Source organism: Vanessa tameamea, chromosome 9 (genome assembly GCF_037043105.1).
Source record: "Vanessa tameamea isolate UH-Manoa-2023 chromosome 9, ilVanTame1 primary haplotype, whole genome shotgun sequence".
Taxonomy (NCBI): Eukaryota; Metazoa; Arthropoda; class Insecta; order Lepidoptera; family Nymphalidae; genus Vanessa; species Vanessa tameamea.
Window position 1 is genome coordinate 13,093,880 of NC_087317.1, and position 16,062 is coordinate 13,109,941.

Consider the following 16,062-nt stretch of genomic DNA (forward strand, 5'->3'; position numbering starts at 1 on the left):
TCGTCGTTCGAGAATTTCCGACGATTCATGTTATACGTTAAAAAAATCACCCATAGTATCAGATTTATAATTCACATTTAAAATTTATGATAATCTTCTACTTTAACTAGACTATTTTAACAATTATTTTCCGAACAACGGATGACCTTCAAATGACTGACGTTTAACTGTCAGTTACTATAAAGTAGGAATAAATATATACGATTTTGCGATTAGTGAATGAGCGAATTGTAACGGACGTCCGAGTAACTTACAATGAACAAGTATAATTTTAAATTACATTTTGATATTACTAATAGACATTTTGAACATATTTTCCTAATTAATCTAAATCATCAACGTCAGCTAGTAAACTTTCTGGTGATTTTTCACAGATGAATGGCCCTCTTTCGTGGCACCAGACATCGTCTAAGCGACCGTTTCGGAACATACCCCCACAGTATTCGCCAGGGGATGCATTGTCTGGTTGATTTTCCGCCCAAAGATCGAAGCCAGCCTCCATGAGGGAAGTTCCTAAAATTAAAAAAAATCTGGGTTTTACAATTGTAATAACTTAATCAACTACAGATAAAATAAAAAATATATAATATTTTGCAGTTATTCTCTTTGAATATCTCGCTTATTAATAACTAGTGACTGTGGTTCACGTCAAGTTTTAGGTATAAAAAATTACATGATGTCCTCCTGAAGTTCAAGCTTTCTACATGCCAAACTTCATCGAATACTGTTCAGTGGTTTGGCCGTGAGAGAGTAACAGATAGACTTTCACATTTATAATATTAGAAATGAATCAGCCTCTTTGAAAATATAGATATTGATTTAAGGCGGTTTTTAATTAATTAGCGACCATTATGTAACTCTACTATGATATTGATACTTTTTCTTTTGTATTTAGATCATCTGATGGTAGTAGCCACTACCGATAGACTTGATCAAGACTTGCTGATCAGGTTCAGCCATGACGGTTATTCCCAACAACAACAAGACTAGCAAGCTCGTTCGGAATAAACCAAGAAAAACTGACGAGAACAATATAAACTTTTATAAATACATGAACCAATTATTTATATAATTGAAATGCAAGAAAATCCGCAGAGAGTTTTGAATTTCGCTTCGAGTAGTCTTTGAAATATTATTAAATTTAATATAAAGCCCATTCCGGTTTCGGTGCTCGAAGCGTAAACACAGTTGTAGTGTAGTCCCCAAACTTATTGTAATTAAAAAACATTTACGGATTATCGGACACAGCGAGTATTGAAAAACATAACTATAAGTGCAGCGGATTTGTGGAAATATTTAATCTGGCGTGATTAACGTGAAAATAGAACATATCACAACAAAGTAAGAAACCAACGGTTACCGGATTGAGGGTAGATTTTTTACACACAGTATTATTAGAAACATCATACGTCATAGCAATATTGTCAGGTTGATATTGTCAATGACGTTCATCGAATCAGTGTTGCCAGCTTAAAAGCTTAAGCTTGCTACCTTTCTACGGCTGCATTCCGTTTTACGAAAATAAGTTAAAACTTAAATATGGATGATCAATTTCAAATTTTGTTTGATAAAATGAAAATCGAAACGCAGAAAAAGACCGTTGAGCTGAAAGAGTCTATAACAAATTAAAATATGGAGAAAATGGAAGAAAAAGTAAAACCTATTATAGAAGAAAACAAAGATTTAAAGATAAAAATAAATAAACTTGAAAATAAGATTGAGTATTTGAAAAGAGATAAGAAGCAAATCAACATTATTATTTTTTGAACTAAAGGAGGAAGAAGAACCTACGTCTGGGCTAATACAAAAGGTGAAAAAAATATTCAATAAAGACATAAATATAAATATTGAGGCTTTTGAAATAAACAACATTTATCGCATCGGTAAGAGAAGCCCAGGTGTAAAGCCGAGACCGGTTCTGCTCTCCTTTGTTAATGCATGGAAGAAAAATGAGATAATGAAAGTCCGGAAGAATCTCAAAGATATATATGTCACAGAGGATTATACTAAATAAGTTTTTGAAAAGAGAAAATTGTTACAAACTACACTGAAAGAAGAATGAAATAAAGGAAATTTCGCATATCTGAAATACGATAAGCTTGTGGTAAAGGAAAATAATGCAACCAAAGAAAAAAGAAAAAGAGAAATATCTTCATCGCCGCGAGACAATACAAAAGTTAAGAAACAAACCTGGATGCCATCACAAGATAATAGGCGTAACGCTTTTGATGTCATGAGAGGCAGATCCAACTCTCTCTCTTCCTATACAGCGGATAATAATAGGCAATAACAATTAGCTATCGGCAACCGGAAAACACAACTACTTAATACAGAAAACCATTTAATTAGAAACCACCAAACTCCCCCAAGCCGACTGGTCCTCGTGGGGAAAATGACCAAGACCCTCTAAAGATAGAAAATAAAAAGAGAATACGATATAACGATATACATATAGCGACTTTAAACTGTCGATCACTAGGAACCACGGAAAAACTACAAGAACTGGAATTAGCGTTGGACGAAATAAAATGGGACATAATTGGTATAGTGAAGTGAGGAGATTTGGAGAAAAAATAGAGGACCATGGAAAATACATACTGCACCATATTGGGGAAACGCCCGGTTTATACGGAGTCGGATTCCTGGTCAAAAGAAATCTTGCCAATAACATACAAGAAATCAAAGGAATCTCAGAACGGATAGCACTTCTCAATATTAAATTACCTGTAGATGGAGAGGAAGAACAATTATGGTCTATAATTCAGGCGTATTCGCCTACCGAACCAAACAGAAAAGAAGATTTAACAAAAGTCGAAAAATTCTACGAAGATCTACAATCGACCACTGTAAATACGCATAAAAACGTAATAGTTATGGGAGACTTTAACGGACAGATTGGCAAACAGAAGAATGGAGAAGAATATACCATAGGAATTCATGGATTTGGCAATAGAAGTAGTAACGGATCTCGGGTAGTATCTTTTGCTATTGTAAATAAATTAAGCATCCTAAACAGTTTTTACAAAAAGAAAACAACAAAGAAATGGACTTGGATCTCTCCTAATGGCCGGTATAAAAACGAGATCGACTATATAATGTCTAACAATGTAAAAGCTTTTAAGGATCTATCTGTCATAAACGATTTCAATTTCAACTCAAATCATAGAATGGTGCGAGCAAAATTATCAGGGTCACGTGCTAAAAAAGCACGAACATTCCACAACAGTTTTAAAGCCATTGAATGCACCGGTGATACTGATATACTTCTGAACAACCTCGACATATCCTTGAAAAGTGGGGAAAAAGAAAACGAATGTGTATCGACTCAAGAAAAATACACCAATCTACTCCAACAATTAAAGTTAGAAACTAAAAAAGTAAATATGATTAGTAGAATAAAGACATCATCGAAAAGTAAGCAATTATAACAAGAACGGAAAGAACTTATACAACAAGGAAATAATAATAATAATAATAATAATTCTCAAAAGATAGCAGAAATAAGTAAGGAAATTAGTAAACAACTCAGGAAAGAACGAAAAGCAAAAAGGTTAACAACATTAAGAAAACATATAGAAAAAACAGGAGGAATAAAGAAGGCAATAAAAGAATTAAACTACAAAAAGGACTGGATTCCAAATATGAAAAATAAAGACAGGGGAAAGACCAGTAAAAGATCAGAAATACTAGGAATTGCAACGGACCACTACAAAAAACTACACCAAAGTCGTAAAGGTGAACAAGTTATAGAGGAATATAACTCAGCAAATAAAGAGGAAATTGAGCCAATTCTAAAGGAAGAAACAATAAAATCTATCGAATCCCAAAAACTAGATAAGACACCTGGATCAGATTTAATCACAAACGAGCTATTAAAAATTACTTTACCAGTGATGGCCCCTAGACTTACAGATTCGTTCAATGAAATCCTCGAAACGGAAACCATCCCGGAAGATTGGACCAAATCAACAATCATATTGCTGCATAAGAAGGGAGACAAGGGCGATATAGGAAACTATAGGCCGATCAGTTTAATGTCCAATATTTATAAAATATTTTCAAAAATCATACTAAATAGAATCACCAATACATTGGATGAAAACCAACCTAAGGAACAAGCTGGTTTCCGAAGTAAATTCTCTACTATAGATCACATACACACTCTCAGACAAATTCTACAAAAATATAGTGAATACAATAAAACATATTACATAGGGTTTGTAGACTTCAAGAAAGCGTTCGATACATTGGAACACAACTATATATGGGATGCTCTGAACAGGCAAGGGGTTCAAGAAAAATACATACGAATAATTAAAAATGTATACACAGCGAGTACAACAAAAGTTAAACTTGAATCTGCGGGTAGTGAATTTCCTATTAAAAGAGGCGTACGCCAAGGAGATCCGATATCACCTAAAATATTTTCAGCGGTGCTGGAAATGATTTTCAGAAATCTGAACTGGACCAAAAATGGCCTCAATATAAATGGCAAAAATCTCAGCCACCTACGCTTCGCAGACGATTTGATTGTATTTTCAGAGGACGCAAGAACTCTGGAAATAATGTTACAGCAATTATCCGACGAAAGCGCAAGGGCGGCCTGACAATGAACCTAACGAAAACCAAAATTATGACGAATTCCCAACATGCAGTACCCAACGAACTGATTTTAGTAAATAACGAACAAATAGAATATGTAAATGAATATATATACTTGGGTCAACTTATATCTATAGATGGCAGCATGAATAAAGAAATAGAACGAAGAATAACTAATACTTGGAAAAAGTTTTGGTCTCTTAAGGAAATATTTAAGGATAAAGATATGCCAATGACAGCAAAGAAGAAAGTATACGAACTATGTATTATGCCATGCTTACTATACGGGTGCCAGACATGGGCGTTAACAGATTTACAAGAAAATAAATTAAAAGTCTGCCAAAATTCGATGGAAAGAAGCATCTTGGGTATAAAAAGGAGGGATAGAGTAAAACTACAAATAATTAAGAAAAAGACCAAATTTAAAAATGCACACACACACAAGCATTGAAACTTCGTCTCAGTTAAAAGCTATTTTAAAATTAAAAATCTCTTGAAGAATAATTCTTCAAATAATTAGTTAACTTATTGATAATTATGTTACATTTTCAATCTTTGCAATCGACCAAAGCTCAGAGAGATGATTTTCTTATTTTGGATCTCTTATGCTATTTATATTAATAAAAAATTATTAGCATTAAGCACGACTCTTTCATTATTTATGTCAGCCGCTGTTTAAAAGCTAGTTGTAATACAAAATTAATGCTATAAAATTAATTAATTCCTAATATTATTTGTGATTTATGAATCTTAAAATACCCTCCCTCTCCATTAGGAGGAGGATGTAGACGACAAAGAAGTGTTCCAGTGGTTCCAGGGTCGAAAATTGCATTTCACTCAAGATAGAGTGTTTATTTCAGTACCAATATCTAAGAGCAATGGTGACCACTTATTATCGTCAGGGGCCTTGTGAGTCCACCTACCAATTTTGAATATAAAAAAATTAAAGAGTTTACCGTGTATCGTGGTCCATATGCCTCTTTCGTTCCAATCGTGAAAGCCGACATGTATTAATTCACGCATGATACCCGGCAGGTTTGAGCGTATTGAATTTTGAGGATGCTTAGCAAATATCTCTCTCAACACATTAGCTTCGGTCTCACTGTTGATGACAGCGAGATGACCCCCCTCGGCTGCACACGTCATAAAGGCCCGCGTCCAGTTTCTCGCGATGCGATGAAATTTGTAACAACTTCCTGTATTCGGGTCTAGAGAGTATTCTAAAAAGAGAGAACGCTGTTTATATCGATAAAAATATTTCGGAAAACTTATTTCTATCATTATTATCTTTTCGTGATACGATGAAAACAAACAACATATAAATAATATTAATTCAGTATTTAAGGCGAAGCTTACTTTTTTACCATTAACCACTACAAGAATTAAGTTAAAAAAAACACTCCTAAATTGTGAATATAAACGAAGCTTATATTTTCTATTAATTATTGGCATTATTAGCGTAATCCTCTACGCTACATTCGAAATATGCAATATTTATTTTCCATTACCTCATTTTGCAGTAGCTAACGCGATAAATGCAGTTTAAACCCATTTATAATCCACATTTTCTAAACGTTATTTTTAACCAATTATTTTAAGGCGTTCTATTATTAATTTTATCAGAATTAATATAATTATATCATAATTAATTGGGGAGAATTTAAACCTTTCTTAGAACCGTTAATTGACTTTATAAAATTTAATTGATTAAAACATTTACATTTTTTATTTTTGTGATTAAATAACACTGACCTTTATCGACAGTACCACAACCATTAACAATCATATTTTTAGATATCTTCTTATAGCACATATAAGGATGGACTTCATTGCAGTTGATGTCAGCTATCGTTCCATTAACAGCAAATAGAATACAGTCCTCGTCATTATTTTTATTATCAGGTTCTGTTGGCATCCATTCTATTGAGACTCTGTTTAACGGCACACCTTCGAGAAAAAAAAACAAAATTTAGATTTGCGGACATAAGAATTATTAAGGCATAGTATTTTACTTTTGGGAAAACAGGTATAAAGTTAAAACTTTAAACTTCATTTCCCAAGAGAGATTTTGCGTTTCAGTTTTTCTTCTTTCACACTGACGATATCTAACTGTGCAAATCATGACCCCGTGTAATGGTGGCGTGCTATCAGCATTCTCGTTGGAATATAGATGAAACCGTCTTATCTTTGTAGTTTAAGTTTACTTGGGATACAATATATCTGAGCTACAATGATTCTATTAGAGATATCTTGAAGCTAAACCTTATATGTAATTTCAAAATAGTATTTTATAAGCAAAATATTTTATTCAGAGATTTATTTTTTTATAATGTTGACTTTATTTTCGCTTCCAAAATATCTTAAACCGCTTTTACACGTATTGATTTCAATAGATCAGCTGCTAAAATGACTCTGACTCACCTGTTTGAACAGATTTTAAATTTAATTGATGCAACAAAATTTGCCAAAAAATATATTTGGATTTTTGCCCAACTAAACGATAAACAAAATCGTGTAAATATTTTTTTAAAATTATAGTATATCATAGCGTTCTCGTCATTTGCTACAGAGCTAAAGAAAAAAAAAATCACATACCATCGACGGAGAAGAAATCTCCTTTAGAGAAAGTTGCATGAAATCCGGAGAAAATTCCATTCCATGTGACGCGATTTTTTACCATCTCATTCCTAATGGCAGTCTCTACGAATATATTAATCGGAGAAGCCAACATTGCACCTGTTCGAAAACAAATGAATTAAAACCTGTCGCTTTTAAATCTATATAAAATGAATGACAAATAAACATTGGCGAGTAGAAGACACTGCCGGTTTTGTGAGTCCACTGAATTGGTTCGGAATACGCGCTTCCTAAGGGCGTCTCCTGTGAAGTTGGACCTTTATATTTGAATTGTCGGTATTATAGGGATAATATATGGTATATTCATCGAACCAAATGTTAGCGCGATTCAGGAAATTGTTTTACATACAATATGTTCTGCGCTTGAAATCTTTTCGCTCGTATAAGATTTGCCGTTTTATCGGATTATGGGAGTGATGGAAGGGAATATAGATATATTTGCGCACTAACAAGTGCGCTTTAATATGTCGATTGCGAATTGTACAAAAGGATAACATTAAATAGAATGAGGTTCAAGTTTACCTTCAAGGTGACACCGAAGCCAAGCATCGTGCCATGTCGCTGGTATGCGATGAAGCTTCAACCATCCCCCGGCTTCCTCGTGAAAATTGTAATCAAACCGGAAATGTTTACTCTCTGGAAATAATAAAATTCATAATATAGACTAATGTTAAGAAAACCCGCTTGAGTAATGTATGAGACACCTCCAAACTAGCCAAAGCTCGGGGTTTCCTAGTCGCCATTAAATAATTCTACTATTCGTTTCCTGGTTAAGTAATCCACTCTATGATAACTATCTATCGTAATATTGTATTTACAATAGAATTTAATTACACATAAACTATATAAGTTTAATGTTAGTGAAGCTATGACGAAGTTTGTGAAATTAAACAATTGCACATCACTAGCCAAAAACAAATGTCAATTTACACTTATTTTCTAGATCTTATTAAGATTCCCCTCGCACGCTTTTTGTTTTCATTTAATCGGTTTACTCCTTTTAGATATATAAATAAATTTATTAACATAAGAATTGATAACATTGATAAAGATAATAAAGATATTAACGACACAAACATAAGTAAATATAAGTCAACTTAGTTTTAATAACCTATTTAAGTACTTAGTTATGTTAAGTAAAATTATAAACTTAATATCAATATTCATTATGTTCGATAACTTTTCTTGCTTATAAATATAAAGATAATTTAAGTAAATTAACACGTGCTTGATATGCAAGCATTAAGATTATGCAAATAATTATTAAGCCACTAATTACTATAAAAATGATATAATCAAATCTCTTACCAGATACTTTGTAAAATAGTGTTATAAATATAAAACTTGTGCACGTCTTAAATGCCATGTTGCTCACATCGGTGTCGAGAGCTAGTTAGGCAAGCTGGCGTGCGGTCGAACACTCGGGGCCACACAAGGAAAATATACTGTTTATTCGTAATAATATTTACGGATATATTCAATTAACGAAACGAGTTATGTTTAACAATAAATTTGTGGCTTCGGTGATAAAAAAGTTAAATAAAAGGATAACTACTATAAAGGCTTAAAGTTATATTATGTAGTAGACCTAGTAATTGGTCCGAAACTTTTTTTTGTCATATTTTATTGTTTATTTTGGTTCGCTTGTTATAAGCTTAGGTTCAAAATGGACTGGCAAATGGGCCATCTTATGGTAAGATGATGAGATGGCCCAGTAGTTATAACGCGCGCATTTTAACCGATGATTACGGGTTCAAACCCAGGTAAGCATCACTGAATTTTCATGTGCTTAATTTGTGTTTATAATTCATCTCGTGCTCGGCGGTGAATGTAAACCTGCATGTGTCTAATTTCAACGAAATTCTGCCACATGTGAATCCACCAACCCGCATTGGAGCAGCGTGGTGGAGTATGCTCCAAACCTTCTCCTCAAAAGTAGAGGAGGCCTCAGCCCAGCAGTGGGAAATGTAAAGACTGTTAATGTAAAAAAAAATGGTAAGTGGTCACCACTGCCAGTAGACATTGGCGTTGTAAAAAATTATAACCAAATTCGCTACCAACCTTGGTAACTAAGATGTTATGTCATGCCATATGCTTTTAAAATTAAGACTTATTATTATTACCGAGAGCTCACTGGATAAATTCAGCCTGCTGGGTCACCAGTGTTCATCTTACAATTAGAATAATTGGTCTGTCGAAACACAGGATAAAATAATATCGCAAAAGAAATAAATAATATAATATAATTTAAAAAAAAAACGATGCAGTTTGATTATTCTCATTACTAGTAATTTCCTCCTACTCTACTTTTAACTTTAATTAACTTAGTTTATATATTTATATTAATAATGATACCCTAGTTTTATACTATATATCAATAAAAGTTCTAAATGAGAATCATAGTAGCTAGCCGACGACGCTTGCGCAATTGAGGTATTTCCCCGAGACATTTTTCAGACTAAAAAGATAAGCTATTATAATTGAATCAGTATAGCAACACGTTCGCCCTTTTAACTCGTTTTATACGTTAAAACAAGAAACAATACTCCTGATTATCTTGCAAGTTCTAAAAATCCAACTGCTGTATTTTGACAAGGGTCTTTGTTATGTAGCAGATAAATTGAGCAAAGGTTTCTGTCAATTTTTCCAATATTAAGCATAACATGTTTACTTTGACTTGTATATATGAGATAGATGCCATTGGAATGCCTTCCAGATTCCACAAGTCAGTTTTCCTCAACCCGAATTTCTTGATGACAGGTGTGTGATAGTTCTAAAATATCCAAATATTAGTTCCTCATATATGAAATTAGCGTTTTGTCGCATTGACCACTTTGATCTGACTTACGATATCTCCTCTATGATGAAGAATTCCAAGTTCAAATTTATAAATTCATTTAGCCGGTACATTTGAGTTTTGAAAACAGTCAATTCATTTGTTTTTTTCCTCATTATTTATTTCTTTGACGTCGCTTATTACCGCACAATGGAAAACATGTAATATCGGTATATTTACGAGTACGAGTTCCACCGTGGCACCAGTGCTGCAGAAACAGCTCGAAGGATTAATGATGTATACCGCGCTGGTGTCGCTGTAGAACAAAAAATTAAGTTAGATGAGCTACAATTGGAATGTCTGTGACATCCACCGTACTCCCCGGACCTTACCAACAGATTACCATTTTTTCCGGAATTTGGACATAAGAAGTTGTCCAAAGCCCAAGTTGTGAAGGATAAAAATTCAACTCCGATGCGGCAGTCCAAACCGCCTTCAAAGAGTTTATTGATTCTCGCCTTCATGTTATTTTTAGTAAAGAAATCAATGAGCTACATATGAGATGGCAAAAGTGCATAGATAACAACGGTGCATACTTTGATTAATAAAATATATTTTACAAAAAAAAAAATGACTTTATATTCCTCCCGTACAAAACGCCAATTTCACATGTAATGACCTAATATTTATTTTAGTTATAAAGTAAACTTGTTTTATGTTTATTCTGTAATTATATTGTATGATAATGTTAATTGCTTGCAATGCATTAATTTTATTGCTTTATTCGTTTTATAAAATGTATTCGTCACACAACGGTTTATGTATTTCGATAAAGTTAGTGTTATAAATGTTGAAAGATTTTGATACGCTATAATTCTGCCAGAGTCCGTTTGAGATTTGCTCAGCTATCCAAATTTATTTTCGACACCACCAGCTACGATTTATATGTATTTTTTTATATTATAAGTACGTAGATGGGCATAGGGGCCACCTGTTCGTAAGTGGTCATCACTGTAAGAAATATTAACCATTCCTAACATCGCCAATACGTCGCGAATCTTGTTAACTAAGATGTTTTATCCCTTATGCCTGTAATTAAGTCTTATGAATACATGTGCCTACGTATAAACGTTGTTTTGTCTGTGTTTAGTTAAAAACTATTTTCTCTCTTTTTGTCATCATTGATTTAACATTCGAAAGAAGAAGACACAACATTTTGTATTGTAATAAGACTAGAATAGCAGATTCATGTTTTATGTTTGTGTGTGTTTGGGAATCCCAAACGACCTTCATATTTTTCTTATTATATTGGTCTGACAGATAGTGAGGTTATCAAACGTATACCATTTACAAGATTTACGAAACAGAACTGAGTTGTATGTTCAAGTAAACACATCGAGTTATTGTGATGATTTTACAAAATTATTTATTTACCTTGTTAATACTGTTCGCTTGTAGCGTTGGTGAGTTTATATTTCATTATTAATTTATTCGTTTTAATGGATTAAAGGGTGGAGCTAAGCGGCAAATCGGTATTTATTCAAGCATTGATCTCGTATCACGTTCGACAAGGTCGTATCTTGTATCTAGCCGCCATTTTTAACTTATGTTTCTTTTATTATTGTAACTAATTCTTAATTTTTAACCAAATTTATTATTAATAATTATATATATATATAGCCAAGACGACCCGGTGGCTAGAACGCGTGCATCTTAACCGATGACAGCAGGTTAAAATCCAGGCAAGCATCACTGAATTTTCAGGTGCTTAAGTTGTCTATAATTCATCTCGTGCTCGGCGGTGAAGGAAATCACCGCGAGGAAACCTGCACGTTTCGATATCAATGAAATTCTGCAACATGTGTATCCACCAACCCGTATTGGAGCAGCGTGATGGAATAAATCTTCTGCTCAAAGGGTGAGAATGCATTAGCCCAGCAGTGCAACATTTACAGGCTAATACAATCAAAAATCTAAAATTATTTATTAATTCATAGTATTTGATTTTAGTATTTTTGTATCTGTTATATACAGACAAGAATTTCAAATAATGAGAAACGGTACAACTTTCTAAATTTCAGCGGGAAAACATTTTCGTTTTGACTACGATTACAATGAATATGTTGATGGATGGTTCAAACTCCATTTAATACCGGCCACCTGGCACGATGCTTGGCTCAGATGCGATCTTGAAGGTACTGTTATAAGGGGCGAAGTTACTACATCTTTATCGTTTCTAGCAAGAAACAAATCAATACAATATTTTTCTCCACAACTAACGCTAAAGAAATAACCAAGGAACTCGATGTAGAAGATCCTCATCCTTTATTTATGCTAATAACTTATTTTGCGGTTTGTTGTACGGTAATCGAGTTTCAAGAAAATCGGATTCGACACCGCTGATCCTTAGAATTGATAGTATATTGAGCAAAGTTAGTCAAATTAATTTCACAGTTACGAGCGTTTCATAAACTTTCAATGATGGTATCAAATAGGGCCCTGTCTTTTGAGTAATAGGAATTAATAGAAATCTTTATATCTCTATATCTATAAGATTTCTATCTTTATGGAATATTACTAGATATCACAAAAATAATTATTAATTCAATAAGTACTTACCAGAAAAAACATTTCTTAACATATAATTGGAAAAAATATTTATTGCCTAATGAAATTCGTTAAGTTAGGTTACAATTTAAAATATGTATAAAATTAATATCCAGCAAATTCCGGATTTAAGTGTTTGACAATAGATATTATTCCACTATACGAAACGGTAAGTCTGCTAAGAAATTGTTTATCACTTGAAAAGTTTCTGAAATGGTTCTTGTAAAATCCTCACGTGTCGTACGTGTTTGTAAGAAAGAACATATGCTTTTTCCTAACACCTGACGACCAAACGCTGAAACGCTAGCGAAAACACGTGCGACAACTAGTATCTTAATAGTTTTATAATTTACAGGTTCAATTTTGGCTTCCCCAATAAACTATCAAATGAAAATCGCGATGGAGGCTTATTCGAAAGCAAAGAAAATGGATGACTGCGCCTATTATACTGGAATAAATGCCTTATTCTCACATGGAGATCATTTTTCTGTTGAAGGTATACACATCAAATGTTACGTTTATAAAAAATTCGGTAAAGCATATACGAATTTAGCAAGAGTTATCACCTGCCGCGAGAGTATGCGTTCCTGGTGTCAAGTGGTCACTCAGCCTGCTACAAAAATGGGACGGAACTTTGTCAAAATAAATCAATAATGACAGTTTTACAGCGAAGGAACATTAGAAGAGCATTTCTGAGAAATAGTTATCGTTCTCTGGCAAAGTCAAAAGTGAATCTGTAGCAATTTATGATATATAATTTTTTTTCTCGGTAAAGCCATACGCTTTGTGCAAACCCGTCTGGGTAGGTACCACCCACTTATCAGATATTCTACCGCGAAATAGCAGCACTTTGTATTGCTCTGTTCCGGTTTAAAGGATGAGTAAGCCAGTGTATCTTCAGGCACAAGGGACATAACATCAAAGTTCCCAAGATTGAAAGCGAATTGACAATATAAGGAATGATTAATATTTCTTATAGGGCCCAAATAAAACAAATGGTTGTTACAGGTGAATCTTTGGCTAGGATGCCAGTGAAGTGGGCGCCTGGTGAGCCAGATAATTTCAACAACCGGGAAGACTGTATCGTCTTAACCAATGGCACGATAGCCGACGTGAACTGCTCGGAAATATTTCCGTACATATGTTTTAAGAAAAACACGAAAGACATAATTATGACGACATGTGGGACTGTGGATAAAGGTTTGACTTAAACTATTTCGTAATTCTTTTTTCAAAACTTTCAACTCTGACTGTACATAAAAAAAAACTTATATAATACACTCATTTACAGTTATATGGTATTCCTAAAAACATTAAAATTTACATTGACTTCTAATCCTTTAAGAATATCAGGCATTGTGAAGTATTATTATAATAACGGATGTACACAAAACCTACTAAATATTAAAACTATTTATATAAGAATATTAAATATGCTACAGATAAAACATTAAAGTTAACGGACGTTTTCCTTGCAGAATATAAGCTTGAAAGTTTAACTGGAAATTGTTACAAATTTCATCAAATAGGAAAACCCTGGAAGCGTGCTTTTATGACCTGCGCAGCCGAGGGAAGTTATCTGGCGGTGATCAACAGTCCACAAGAAGCTCTTCTCCTAAAAAATATATACGACGCTAATCATTCAAAGATCCGTCCCGGGACGAGCAAGGATGTAATAAATATCGGTATGCATGATTGGAACGAACATGGCGTCTGGAGGACCATTCATGGTAAGCACTAGAGGTATCATATGCCTTAATCATCTATTGCTGCAATTTTCGGCGGTGAAGGAACCTTGTCAACTGATATCTATCTCATGTCCAATCCGCAGATGAATAACCTTATCCTTAAGCCAGCAGCGAATATTTACTTGACACTAATGGCTGATACTTGACACTAATCGACTGTTAAAAAAAGGGGACATCCTGTTGAAATAGGAAAAAATAAAGAGTTCTTAAACTGATTATTGCATACTGCAAATTTTCATGTTTATGCTTCTAGGATTGACGATCGAGGAAGCAGGTTATGCGGACTGGGCACAAGGGCAACCTGACAACTCAAGTGGTCAATTCTGCGGTGCAATGTTTCGCAACAGCAAACTGGATGATTTCTGGTGTCATGCCTCCGCCCCATTCATATGTGAGAAGAGTCTAGACAGCCTTCTTGAACTATAATATCTATATATTTTTTGGAATATATAGCAAATGTGTTGTTATAGTATATAAGCATCTTTGCTATCAATAATTTAGTAACTATAATTAATATTCTTTTAAAAATATAATTGAAGCGTCTGCGTTTCCTGTCCGTTCTTCTCGGTAGAATTCACATTTCGATCTGGTGATATAATTACATTTAATACAGTTCTGTAAAATGACGATTCAAAAATGCTTGTTAAGCTTACTTGAACAAAGTATAATAAAATACTTTGTGTCAGCTCTCCATCAACGTTGTTTTATTTAAGGCAAATCGTTTATTATCGACAAGGCTGTGACAAATTATATTTTATACAATTATTTAAGCGTTATAAATTATACGGTTTAAGTATATCGGTTTTGCAGCTTAAGATAATATATTTTGGAAGTGCAAATAGCATCGAACTACGTTATATGTGTACATCCTAAGTTAAAAGGTCGCACTAGTCGCAATGGGTTTTCACTGCAGACATTTATTTTAATTCTAAAGGTGATGCTAGGATATATTATACCAGAGCTCCGTCCAAAAATTACAAGCTGCATATTTTGCGAAAACAAAAGCAAAGCTAATTTAACAGTTAACTCATGTTTGTAAGTGAATATTAAAATTGTTTGTAATATAAAGAAATATGGAACAATTTATAGGCTTTACTCTGACGAATCAGGTTTTACGAGACGTATTAATTTATGCCACTAATGCAAATAGTCTTGCTATTATTTTAATCGAATTTGTTTCATTACATTGTATAAAACAAAGTCGCTTACCGCTGTCTGTCCCAATACAACGGTCCTACACAACGGATTTTAATGCAGTGTTTTTATTAGATAGATTCATTCAAGAGCAAGTTTTATATGTATAATACATGTCCAACAAAGTAGAGAAACACTGATAATTTTAGAGGTTTATAAAGTGATGTCGTAAATACACATTTTTTGCGCTTGCATTGCAAACCCTGGCTGAACCCTACGAGATAGATCAAAATAATGTACTACAGTATTGTAAACCTTAATTTTTTTAAAAAAATATGTCCGTAATGGTATGTGTCTATCTCTTAGGGATAACCCACAATAGCCATTTTTTATCTTTTACTTTTTACGAGAAATAATGGCTTATTTTTGAAGCGATTTTAAGCAATACAGCATTAAACCTTGTCCAATTAGGTATCTTAAATACATTGTGCATTTCATATAGGTCAATATAACCCTTTACAGCATGTAATTTAAATGAATATTTTGGAAGATATTAAA

At 33.4% G+C, this 16,062-nt stretch overlaps 2 protein-coding genes and 1 pseudogene across 3 annotated transcripts; 2 read left to right on the forward strand and 1 right to left on the reverse strand.

The window, feature by feature from the left end:
- Positions 1-8,687, reverse strand: LOC113402064 (C-type mannose receptor 2-like). The gene is made up of 6 exons (XM_026642187.2): positions 8,548-8,687; positions 7,762-7,875; positions 7,198-7,338; positions 6,355-6,549; positions 5,559-5,822; positions 1-513 (listed from the first exon to the last, which is right to left on the reverse strand). The coding sequence occupies exons 1-6, from the start codon at positions 8,603-8,605 to the stop codon at positions 323-325; spliced, it is 963 nt and encodes a 320-aa protein (XP_026497972.2). The 5' UTR covers positions 8,606-8,687; the 3' UTR covers positions 1-322.
- LOC135193422 (uncharacterized) lies at positions 1,540-2,290 on the forward strand (annotated as a pseudogene).
- Positions 8,688-11,321: 2,634 nt separating the features above from the next.
- On the forward strand, positions 11,322-14,839 carry LOC113402065 (macrophage mannose receptor 1-like). 2 transcript variants are annotated; one of them, XM_026642188.2, is made up of 6 exons: positions 11,323-11,478; positions 12,097-12,210; positions 12,978-13,118; positions 13,631-13,822; positions 14,101-14,352; positions 14,624-14,839. In XM_026642188.2, exons 1-6 carry the CDS (start codon positions 11,424-11,426, stop codon positions 14,794-14,796), a joined length of 927 nt encoding a protein of 308 aa, XP_026497973.2. In that variant the 5' UTR covers positions 11,323-11,423; the 3' UTR covers positions 14,797-14,839. The 2 variants fall into 2 exon arrangements, with proteins under 2 accessions (XP_064071965.1, XP_026497973.2); XM_064215895.1 differs by lacking the exon at positions 12,978-13,118 and having other exon boundaries at positions 11,322-11,478.
- Positions 14,840-16,062: the final 1,223 nt, after the last annotated feature.